Source organism: Trichosurus vulpecula, chromosome 6, assembly GCF_011100635.1.
Source record: "Trichosurus vulpecula isolate mTriVul1 chromosome 6, mTriVul1.pri, whole genome shotgun sequence".
Classification (NCBI taxonomy): Eukaryota; Metazoa; Chordata; class Mammalia; order Diprotodontia; family Phalangeridae; genus Trichosurus; species Trichosurus vulpecula.
In genome coordinates, this window is record NC_050578.1 from 260,769,790 (window position 1) to 260,782,897 (window position 13,108).

At 35.3% G+C, this 13,108-nt stretch overlaps 1 protein-coding gene across 1 annotated transcript; it reads left to right on the forward strand.

The window, feature by feature from the left end:
- The first annotated feature begins 5,627 nt into the window (after nt 1-5,627).
- On the forward strand, nt 5,628-8,143 carry LOC118853346 (olfactory receptor 4C12-like). Its single transcript, XM_036763365.1, is given in 3 exon segments — nt 5,628-5,636; nt 7,215-7,407; nt 7,410-8,143. Coding segments are annotated over 2 exon segments (927 nt in total). The 5' UTR covers nt 5,628-5,636.
- Nucleotides 8,144-13,108: the final 4,965 nt, after the last annotated feature.

The following is a 13,108-nucleotide window of genomic DNA, read 5'->3' on the forward strand; positions in this document are numbered from 1 at the left end:
TTGTCTGTGGTCATACAGCTGGTGTTTGAAGCTGGATTTGGACTCAGGTCTGCCTGATTCCTGGGCCACTACTCTCTCTACTATGCCACACAGCTACCCTTATTTTATAATCTTATATTCTTGGCCTCAATGTTCACTGCTGATGGTGACTGCAGCCATGAAACTGAAAGATGCTTGCTCCTTAGAAGGAAAGCTATGGTAAATCTGGAAAACATACTAAAAAGCAGAGACATCACAAAGCTATGATTTTTTTCAGAAGCAATGAATGTCTGTAAGCGTTGGACTATGAGGAAAGCTGAGAACTGCAGAATTGAAGCTTTATAATTGCAATGTTGGAGAGACTTTTGAGAGCCCTTGGGCAGCAAGGAGATAAATCATTTAATATTTAAAGGAATCAATTCAGGCTATTCACTGCAAGGCCAAATACTGAAGATGAAGTTTAAATGCTTTGGCCACATAATGAGAAAATGAGACTTATTGAAAAAGATCTGATGTTGGGAAAAATGGAAAACAAAAGAAAAAGGGGTGGCAGAGGATGAGATGCAAAGATGGTATCATGGAAACAACAAACATCAACTTGGACAGACTTTGAGAGATAGTGGAAGATAGAAGGGCCTGGTGTGCTATGGTCCACGGAATCATGAAGAATTAAACATCCCTGAATAACTGAACAGTGCCAATGCTGAGTTTTTTCATTGAAAACACAGCCAATAAGAAATTGGGTGGTGGATCAGTGGAATACATTAGGTATAAATACACTGTGGTAAATGACTATAATAATCTATCGGTTGACACACTCAAGGATCCAAGATTTTGGAAAAAGAAATCACTGTTAGACAAAAATTGCTGGGAAAACTGGAAAGCAGTTTGACAGAAAATAGCACATGACCCACAAATCATATCATGTACTGAGATAAGGTCAAAAAGTGGTACAGGATTTGAACATAAAGATGATACTCTAAGCAAACTAGGGGAACAGGGACTACTTTACCTGAAATATTTATGGATAAGGAAATATTTGTGAGCAAACCAGAGAGAAAGAGCCTTATAAGATGTGAAGTGAATAATTTCCATTACATGTAATTCAAAAGATTTTCGATAACCAAAATGAATGCAGCCAATATTAGAAGAAAGCTGAAGGGAAGAAAAACAAAAGAAAACAAAACAAAAAACAAAACCAGAACTTCATAGCAATTTCTTTGATAAAAGTTTCATTTCTTAAATATGTAGGGAAATGAGTCAAATTTATATGAATATAAGTCTTTCTCCAACTGATAAATAATCAAGGGATATGAACAGGTAGTTTTCAGAAGAAGAAATCAAAGTTACCTATAATAATATGAAAAAAGTTCTAAATCACTGTTGTTTACAAAAATGCAAAGGAAAACAACTATGAGGTACCACCCCAGAGCTATCAGATAAGCTAATATTGCAGAAAAGAAAAAAATGACAAATGTTTAAGGGTATGAAGAAAAATTGAGTAATTAATATACTGTTGGGGGAGTTGTGATCTAGTCCAACAATTTTGGACAGCAATTTCAAAATATTCTGAAAGGGATGTAAAACTGTGTATGCCCCTTTGTCCCAAGAATACCCCTGCTGGGTCTGCAGCCTACAGAGAATGAAGAAAAAGGAAAAAAATATGTATAAAAATATTTATAACTTCTTTTTGTGATGACAAAGAATTGGAAATTGATGGAATGCCCATCAATTGGAGAATGGCTGAATACGTAGATTTACATGATTTCATGTAATCCATGATTTCAATGGAACACTATTGTGCAGGATACTTTCAGAAAATCCTAACCTAACTGATACATAGTAAAATGAGCAGAACCAGGAGACCATTATATACAGTGGTGGCAATAAAGTAATGTAATGACCATCTACTATTAATGACTTACCTGTTCTCAGAAAAACAATGATGTAAGGCAATTCTGAAAGACTTATGAGAAAAAATGTTATCTTCCTCCAAAGAAAGAATTGATGAGTCTGAGTGTGGAATGGTTATGTCTATATTTTCCTTGCAATGTGGCTAGTATGCAATGTTTTGCATGACTGTACATGCATAATTTATATCAGATTGTTTGCCTTCTCAAGAAAGAGGGCAGGGAGGGAGAGAGTAGAGAATTTGGAATTCAAAATTACAAAAAAATATTAAGAATTTTGTTTACATGTAATCAAGAAAAAAATAAATAAATAAGATTTAAAAAAGAAAACTCAGCCAATGTGGAGTTTGCATCGATTTTTCCCAACCCTGAAATCATATCATGTGGAGTCTCTCTTGACTTAGAATTCTGCATCCTTGCTGATACTCAAGAGGATTAGTCCTAGAGGAACCTTTCACCCCATGGCTTTGCAGGCAGTGAGTGGAAACCCCAAAAGGCAGGGAAAAGAGCCAACTAGATAGACATTTCTTTTCATAAGCAATTCACCAAAATTCCACCTCTACTTCTAAGACAAAGCCCTTCAAAGATCATTGATAATTAAGTCCTATGAGAATGAAGTATGAGGCATGGGAATAGATTAGCATTCCTTTTTATTATCATCTTTAAATATTTTGCAAACAAAGAAGAAATCACTTCCTCAATTTTTCGGTATAGACAAATTAATAGGTGGAAAGTCTTGAGAGAACCACTTGGATTCATTTCCACCATAGGTTTTCTCCATTGTCCTTGGTCATAGGAGACTATCAGTGAACCTTCCATAATTCAGTTTCCTCTTATGCTAAATTTGATCCAGTATTTTCTGGGAATATAGTTTCAGTTTCTCTGCTTCTCAAGCAGGTTCAGCACCTGGGTTACTTTGACCAAAACCATTGATTCTCATGTCTCTCTGAAATGTTGCCTTAAGGTGTGTTATACCTATCATCTTAGAAGATGTTTATTATGGAAGGCTCCATTGGGAACATGGACAATCCATGCACAGTTACATAGCACTAAATGTGTTTTATTAAACAGAGATATTTATGGCACACCTGAATATATTGGAAGCTACTGTCATCCAAATAAACAACTGTAAGTTTTTTACCTTAGCATATTTTTAGTTTAATTCATAATAAACTACCATTTGCTTACTCTTCTTCAAGAAATACAGTTTTGTTAGTTGCCTAGCACCTTTTGTACAAGAAATTTACAATGACACATCAGAGAATGCAGGAGGTTGGCGTAATGGGTAATGAGCAAGGCTTTTATTCATAAAAACATAGATTAAAAGTCTTGCCTTTGACATAGTAGCTGTGGCATTGGACAAGCCATGTAACCCTAGACAAATCTCTATAACTATAAATTTCAAAGGAGGTGTGAATGTATGTTGGGGTGGGGGCTTTCCTTTGAGAGATCCAAAATGAAGGAAATCATTTGTCATGTCTGACAACAATAAAGTTCACAGAAACATAACGATGCCTATTTTATCCATATGCAATTGAACAGTGCAAGGTTATTGGTTCTGGGCTTCTAAAACATTATGTTGATATTCCAGTATGGAAATAGAGGTAGCTTTTAGGTGATTTGTCACCAACACAACACAGCTTTTTCCCAGCGAGTCAGATCTTTTGGATTTTTCAATCATGCCTAGTTGTCTTTTTTTTCCCCTATGGCTCATAGAAGTCTGATTGTATAGGTGTTAAGTCAAAGACTTTAATCCCTTGAGAAGAAGAAATAAAGCTGTTCTTCAGCCTTATTGGTTTTGTTCATAGAAATGTTAATTTATTTTATTTATTGTTGTTGCATTATAAATCACTTTGGCAAGAGGTTTTTAATCTTCTAAATAGGCTCAAAGAGTACAGGAAAAAAGGTATAAAATAGAAGTTAAGACAAAAAATTGCAATGAATACAACCAATGAATCTGATGATTTGAGGCATCTACCTGGTACAGGATATAAAGCATGGGTGCCTGGAGTCAGGGGAAGAGAATTGAGTTTAAATCAAGCCTCAGATATTTAATATCTGTGTGTCACTGAGTATGTCACTTAATCCCCTCTACTCCAGTTTCTTCATCTGCAAAATGGGTATAAATAATATTCCCTACCTCACAGGTTTGTGTGGATAAAATGACATACTATTTTCAAATGCATTGCAAAATTTAGAGCACTATATAAATTTTAGTTATTGTTACTATAGTTCTTAGTTCTTTGTTTGTTTGTTTATTGTTTTGTGAATGATTTCCTATAAGTGTCTCATTAAACTATATGCAGAGCTGGGCTTTCATAGGCAATGGAAACCTGAGTTATTATTCCTTAGGACCGCAATCTTAAAGTAGAAATAGAAATAATAAATTCAGATGATTCCCATTTAAGGTTGCTTATCTTGGGGAACATATGCTATAGTCAACATATCATGCAGAACAAAGACTCTTTCCACCAGAACATGTGTCTGAGATCATTTTTCCTGTCTTTACCATTAAACAGAACATGATGGTCTGAGAGCAAGAGGTGATATTTCTTCTCATCACATACTGCCCTGCTCAGATAACAATTAAGTTTTCCTTTGGTCACTTTCATAGTTGAGAAAGGATAAGGAAAAGAAGGAGCTTTTACAGAGGAAATTATTCAGAATATATAGAGGGCTGGAGAACATCTTGTGAAAATTGGATCCATTCCATTCTGTTCTGATGACTACATTTTTTAAGTACCTAATTTCATGCAAGGTGATATTTTAGGATGTAAGATGAAAAGTCTGTAATGAACCAGTGCCTACTATCAAATAAGCTTATGGTTTATTGGATGGATATAACATATACATATGCACATATTATGCAAGGATATTTGAAGAGGGAGAAAGAAAATTAACAAATAGGGGTATGAAGGTGGACATCACAAGAAAGTTGGTACCTGAGTTTAACCTTAAAGAAAGATAAGGCTAATGAAGGGAAATGAGAGTGGAGCATACTATTGTTAAAGCTGAGAATTTCTATGAGTTTGTGGAAGCAAGATGTCCTGGAAATTGTTAATAGTTCAATTAGACAGTAACACAGAGTTCATGAAGGAAAACACTTGTGAATGTCTGTAGAGGAATGTTGAAGCCAAATTGCTAAGACCACAAATTTCAGTAAAGCAGGCTGATAAGGGGACATAAGAGAGTTAAGTGGAAAAAGATAAAGTAATGAAGACCAAAGAAAGAAAAAAAATATATAGGAGAAGGGGGTTACAACAGTATTAAAACTACATGGAAGACCAGAAGGATAATGATTGAATAGAGGACATCACAATTGAAAGTTGACACCTATGATTTCTTAAATGCTGACCCAGTTTTGAAAAGTGGTCACATAGTCCAAAAAATAGATTCTGAAAAGGGTAAGTCTTCAAGTGTCTTAAGCACTATAACATAATTGAGGGGCAAGTCAAATTTTTTTTTTCCTAGATCAGCTTAGCATGTATCATGAGAATCAATGAGTGTAAATTATGAAGTGGTACATTTGTCTCAAAATGAGAACCTGCCTGGTGATGGAAGGATTTCAAGTGGAGAATAGATTCACATTTTGGTTATTACTTGAACTAGAAGACTCCAAATTTTCTTTCCATGTATTCAGTATTGTGACGATGGGCAACAGAGAAACAGTCAGGCTTATTGAAGAAATTTTGGTTTTGATGACTTGGTTTGGTATTTGAAGACCTGAGTTTTACAACTGATCAACATGTATTACTTGTGAGATCCTCAAGTTAAAGATGAAGGAATAAAAAGAGGTAATTATATCACATGGAGGTTTAAGTTTTACACATGTTTAAATTTTACAAAGCATTTTCATCACAAAACACTGGTAATTCAGATAGTTAAATAGTAATTAATTTCAATTGACAGATGAGGAAAGTCACAATAACTTTACCAATTTCCCAAGGTCAAAAGAGATAGTAAATGATAAAGCTGTTTTGAATACACTACTCCTCAAATGCAGGCTTTAATTCACTTTCCCAGATCTTAAGTATATGAAGAACAACTATTTCACTGTTGAAGGATAGTTTCTTCGAGGGTTTCATTTGAACAATAAAAATCACCCAATCTTTCCTTCAAGCTTCTTCAAAGAATGTATGGCAAAATAGAGATGGAGGACACTATGGATCAAGAAAAAGTTGAATGTAATTTGTCCAGTGGGTATTGTTATTTGTGGCCTCTGTAGTATCTTCTATCTCTCAGATTTCCAGGTGTCTATCAAGAAACTCAAGATGTCAGCATAAGAAAAATCATGAAGCATTCGTGATGGCATTCCATTGTTCTACATATCCATGGGAACAGAAGGGAAGGAATAGAATTCAAATAGTGCCTAACTATGTGCCAGACACTATGCTAAGTACTTTTTTTAACCAATATTTCTTTTGATCCTCACAAAACCCCTGAAAAATAGGGATTATCATTACCCCCATTTTACAGTTGGTGAAACTAAAGCAAACCAAGCTTAAGTGACTTACCCATGGTAATACAACTGGTAAGTGTCTGAGGCTGGATTTACCTCAGTACTTTCTGACTAAAAGCCAGGTAGTATATAACGTGTCACCAGCTGTCAAGGATATATCCTGGATATAGTTGGATATAGCCTTAAGCTAAGTTAAATTTAAAAAAGAAGAAATTATGGGTACACATAAGGTACCTTTGCCTTCAGGGCCAGCAATTTTAGTGCATGTCAGTAATCTATTACACATTCCAAAGTTTTTTTATCAGTAAGGTTTCAGAAGATGGTGTCTTATGAAGTGCCACAATAGAAACACATTTTTTTTACTTATGTGTAAGAGACAATCTGGCACCCAGAATCATTGGACAATCAGACTACATTCCCAAGCCCCACTAAGAGAAATCAGTAGATATAATTATTACTCTATACTCTTGGACATATCAAAAGCAAAACAAATAATTGGCAAGAAAATATCTTATGAAAACTTGCTAACACATGGATTAAATTCTGCTCACCCAAATAGAACTTGGAAAAGATCTTTCTATGCTAAAATATCTTTCATGCTCAACATGAATGATAGATTTTACTCTAGGGGTATTCCCATCATAAAGTATTCTGACTATTGTCTTTATGATGAAAGATTGGAATTGGCATTGGGAAAAGGTAAAGTCACAATCGCTTGAGAAAGCAAAAAATAAATAAATAAATGGGCGATTGTCCTGGATGGTTTGCTTATACTTGTCGAGCTTGTTGACTATTTAGTTACAATTCTCTTATTTTCTTTGCAGATAAAATCCATTTTTGATATTCTATTCATCCATATTATATAGATGGAGAATGGAAAGAATGTGACAGAATTCATCTTATTAGGACTTACACAGAATCTGAAGATGCAGAAAATAATATTTGTATTGTTTCTATTCTTATACATGATAACACTAGCAGGCAATCTACTTATTGTGGTGACCATTACCAACAGTCAGTCTCTAAACTCCCCCATGTACTTCTTCCTGGCACACTTGTCATCATAGATACAATCTATACATCTTCCTCAGCACCTAAACTTATCATGGACTCCCTACAAGAAAAGAAAACAATCTCCTTCAATTGGTGTATGACCCAAGTCTATGCAGAACACATCTTTGGGGCTACTGAGATCATCTTGCTCACAGTGATGGCCTATGATAGGTATGTTGCCATCTGTAAACCACTCCATTATACTACAATTATGAGCAGGAAGTTGTGTGGCCTCCTTGTTGGGATAGCTTGGACAGGGGGCTTTCTCCATGCAACAATCCAGATTCTCTTCATAATCTGGTTGCCTTTCTGTGGACCAAACATCATAGACCACTTCATGTGTGACTTGTACCCTTTGCTCAATCTCGTCTGCATGGACACCCATACCCTTGGTCTATTTGTGGCTGCTAATAGTGGCTTCATCTGTCTGTTAAACTTCCTCTTGTTGATGGTCTCCTATGTTGTCATTCTGCATTCTCTGAAGAACCATACTCTGGAGGGGAGACATAAAGCCCTCTCCACCTGTGTCTCCCATATCACTGTGGTCATCTTATTTTTCTTGCCCTGCATATTTGTGTACCTGAGGCCTGTAACAACACTTCCAATAGATAAAGCTGTAGCTGTTTTTTATACTATGGTGGCCCCCATGTTAAACCCTTTAATCTACACACTAAGGAACGCAGAAGTGAAAAATGCTATGAGGAAGCTCTGGAGCCAGAAAGTAAATTTAGCTGATAGGTAAATAGATCACCAAGAAAACATCCTTATTAATAATAATATACAAGGACTGAGAGCAAAGTATTAAGTAGGACTGGTCAAGTGGTCATTGTGCCAGGACAATGGAATTTAAAGAAGATTGACAGACACTTAATATTTTAGCAAGGCATAGACAACCGAAGTTAGCACCTAATCAGTCAAAAAATAGTTTTTGAGATGGAATAACTTGTATCTCTCAATTCCCTCAAATCTCTAGACTGAGTATTTCTTCAGTCCATCCAAGATCTCTTTTGTCCCCTGTTCCCATATCCAGCAGACTCCTTTTCAGGGTCTTCAAGATTGCCCAAGATCCCTTTTGATCAAAGCAATGTTCCTCAATATATCCCTATGCATGGACACTGTTCCTATGATTTATTCCAAGAACAACTCATTGTATTGTAACAAGTTGATCTGAAGATATTTGCTATAACTTACTCTAGAGGTTTTAGAAACTCAATCCAGTTACCATAAATTATAATTACAGCTCTGGCTTGTGGATTTCTATTTTTTTAATTCCTAATTTCTCTCAAATCAAGAGGGAGGGAGCATGTGATGGTTTAAATAATGAAAGGAATTCATTTTATATACTTTACCATCTGTCTTTGCTAAATATTATATTACATCTATGTCTTTATTCATTACAATTGTTAATGATATTTATTATTTATAAAACAAGTTTGCATTTATTATTTCATTTTCTCAACATATCAGACCATTATGTAAATCTAAATTTGAATTGCCTATCTATTCTCACTCCTTACTGAGCTAAAGGAGAAAGAAAAAACAATCCTTTTCCTGAAGCTCAAGGAAATTAAGTGGATCATAGGATTATAATGTTAGAGAAAAGGAGTCCAAGCTCTTCATTTTGTTTGTTTGTTTTTGTTTTTGCCAGTGAAGTAGTGAGAGACTTAACAACTTGCAAAGATCATATACCTGATACTATCTGAGGCGGAATTTGAATTCAGTCCTTCCTGACTCTAAATCCAGTGCCTTTTTCACTACATGAAATTATCTCTAAATGACTTACTGAAAGTTGTGACAAATCTCTAGCAGAGCTGTGAAAAGAAGAAAGGTCCCTGTCCCTTGAACTTGGAATTATTTTTACCACATCCTCTCTAGGGTTTAATACTATGAATTTTATTACCAGAATATAGCATAGTTTGCAGTTGAAAGTCAATAAATCAGTATGCTCTGAAAATAAAAATTGTCTTGGGACTTTCAGAACGATTGTGGGTTAACTCTTTTAACTACTTTGCATGTATGTGTGGTCACAAAATGTGATTATTAAGAGCAATTATCTGAAATTTATCATTTTTGCCACCACAGGCACACTGAGTCTCATATTTTGTAGGGACCTCAGAGACCATCGATTCTAAACAGTATTTGACCATTATAAAAACCCTCAAATTATTCCCTCCAATAAGTGAACATCCAATCTTTCCCAAATTGTTTCTGTGTAAGCCTGTAACCCACCAAGGCAACCCATCCTCCTTTTGGATATCACTATATTATTCTTAGACTTTCTTTCTATTGAGCCAAAATATGCAATTTTTACTAATTCATCCAATTTCTATCCTGAGGATCTGAATAGAATGATTTAATTTGCTAAGCTACGTAAATAGAAAAGTAATTACTTAACACAGCTATCACTTAAAACCCTCCATGACTTCTTTTCTCAAAGCTACACATACCTGATACTTTCAAACCATCCCTATTTAGAATGTGCTCTCCGAAAATTGTGCTTATGAGCTATAACAAAATATGAAAAAAATTATGGTGCTGCTTCAGACAATCGTGAGAGTAAAGAGAATGTATTTATCTACATTTAGCATTTTTCCTGTCTTTGTCCTATCCAAATGACTTTTCTATCATTTAAGTAAAGGTTTTTCTTCCTCAAAGAGAGGAATATAAAAAAAAAAGTTTATAGGATGCTTTCTTTTTACAATTTTCAGTGAGAACTATCTGTAATACGAAAAAAATGTGATACTAAAAGAGTTAAATGTGAAAGTGAATAAGAAAAGAAAAAGAGCTAAAGAATGATATGATAAATCAATGATAAATTCTGACCTGTGTCAGAAGGCTGTTGGAGAGAATAATTTAATAACAGAGTTTCAAGTAAATGAGCATTAATTACCATATGTAATTATAAGATATATATCTTCCTTATCAGAGGAGGAATCTGGACCATCTGAAGAGTAATTAGGTGATCTCTGAGGAAGGAAGATGAAGACACAAAAGTGCCAACAGGTGAGAAACCATCTTGCCAGGGTCAGAGGCAAAAAGAAGTAAGAAATCATAGGTTAGTGTCTGTGTCCTAAGTATGACTGGAGCAACTACTTTTCAGGTTTGTCATTTCAGAAATGACAATTTCAGAAATGGTGGTTGCCCAGAGTCCCATAGCAACACTCCTTCAGGACTGAGAGCCTCAAGTAAACAGTTCTGTTTTCTCTTTTGATATGATCTTTCGATCTCATCAAACATCATCTGAGTGGCCAGAACTTAGGCACTTACTATTGGCTCTGGTCTTAGCAACTCCCCTTAGGGCCTTGGGGGCTTTATACCCACATGGCTTAGCACCTAGTAATTTGGGATTTGGGCCTGGGGCTTTGCACCTAGTAAGGCTCAATCAAAGACACTTAATGCACTTAATTAACTAAGCATTCTAAAACAGCCTAAAAGTCCCAACTTAATTAATATTGCACCTTTATGTCTAAGAACTCTCCCTCCTCTCCCCCCCCACTAATAATCTCCTTGGTTTCTTTTAAATCTCATTTAAAATCCTGTCTTCTACAAGAAGCCTTCCCTAAACCATCTCAATTCCTTTTCATTTAATTATTTCCTATTATCCTGTATGTAGCTTGCTTTGTATATATTTGTTTGATATTGTCTCCCTCCTTACATTCTAAGGTCTTTGAGGCCAAGGACTGTGTTTTACCTTATTTTGTATCCCCAGGATTTACTGTAGTGCCTGGCACATAGCAGGTACTTAATAAACATATTAAATGAATGAGTGAAAGATTCAAAAAATAACCACAACCTGGGGAGACTTGCCTGATACAGAGTGAAGTAAGCAGAACCAGGAGAATAATTTATATAATAATAACATGATTGTTAAGGGAAACATTTTGGTAAGACTTTAGAACTCTGATTTAGAACTCTATTTTATCAGCAGCTCTGCTAGACTTCAAATCTTTGAAACAATATCCCACCCACAGAATAAGATAATCATCTGCTTTCTCATCATCATGAAAAATAACTCAGATTTTCTTTCTCAAAACCTTCTTAATTTACCTTTGGTTGCTTCTCCCTTCTACTTGGAAAGCTAGAGGCTGAAGCACTAAAGTCCTTCAAATGTCTTTGTTTATAGAGGGTTCATAAACCAGGTAACTCTATTTTCCATCAACTGTTCTACTTACCTTCAACTCCACTCTGAGTCCAGTATACCCTGTTCCACCCTCATGCACCACATTCCTGTGTCTTTTCATCTTCATTCCCTGTGCTTTCTTTACCCATTAGATTCTGCCTTCGAGGCAGAATCTGCATTTTTTCTTATTTGTATCACCAGCACTGATCTCAATGACTGACAAATAGTAGGCACTTAATAAATACTTATAGAAGTAAGTATTGAATGGTTATGGAGCACTCATTATGAAATGTGCTGTTCAACTCTAAGAAAGAGGTCATAGACTTATGTGATGGTTGTGATTTTGTTTTCTTTTTTTACATGAAAAACATAGCAATTTGAGTTGGATGCTTGCAACACCCTTATTTCCTTTCTTTTTCATGGTGTGAGAGCAGGGAAAGATTTTCACTAATACCATTTTTTTAATAATTAAAAAATAAAACTTCGGGAACATATACAAATTAAGCAATTTTATCATCTCTTTTTGAACTGAGGAATCTTTACTTTCTTGTCTCTATATCAAGGGAACTGCATGAGACACACAGTAAACAATTATTTAATGAAAAATTGTCATTGTCCCTCCTTCAATGGCCTTTCATGCTATTTGGGAAGACATGTTTAAATATGTAAGTTACTTGGACCCTCTCCTTTTATATATGTTGTCAACTTTCTTTTGGTGTGATCAGGAGGTCAGTGTTCTTTGGATTCAGATTCTGGTGCTCTTTGAATAAGATTTCTTACTAGTTACTTGACAAATTAGAATGGTTTTGGAGAATTCATGTTAATATTACTGGAGAGAATTTTATTTCTTGAGGAATGATAAAATAGTCCTTATAGCTATTTAGTTTGGGAATCTATGTCTTTGTTTCATTACCAATTCCCATAATATTCTCCCTAGGTCCATTGATTGCCTCTACACTTCCACACCTATGTTACCACTTAAATGACCATTCATTTCTTCTTATAGACCATGTTCCTTTTTTATCATTGTTACTTTCCCAGCTAAAATTGTCTATAACCCCTTTATCTTGAACCAACTATTGCAAAATGAAGTATTTTGAAAACTTTCAGTATATATGAAAACAAGAATGGTTATGGCTAAGTTTATCCCTGCTATGAAACTTCCTAGGAAACAATTAAAAAAAAGTTTTGAGATGAAACAATAGTTTATAAATACAAGAGGAAATGCCAGTAAGTACTTCTTTCCAGTCCAGTGTTGCACAGGAAGGCAAGTGGAAGCCAACAGTCACTTTCACTAAATCCACCAAGGTCTCTGATATTTGATGTATGAAGTCAAAAGACATTGCCCCTAGACTGTTGGAGGCAAAAGACACAAAGCCAAATTCTGGTGTGTTATTATGCAAGGAAATGGGGAAGAAGAAGCTGGGTAGTGTAGAATTGTGTCAGGTCTCCCCGGGCATGCTATATAATCTTTAATATCCTTTTGGAGCCATAACATTGAACAAAATCAGCTCCTGGGGAAACAAGTTCTTGCTATTCCACCACCAATCTCCTGCCTGATCTGCTGAGGAAGGAAAGACATGTCAT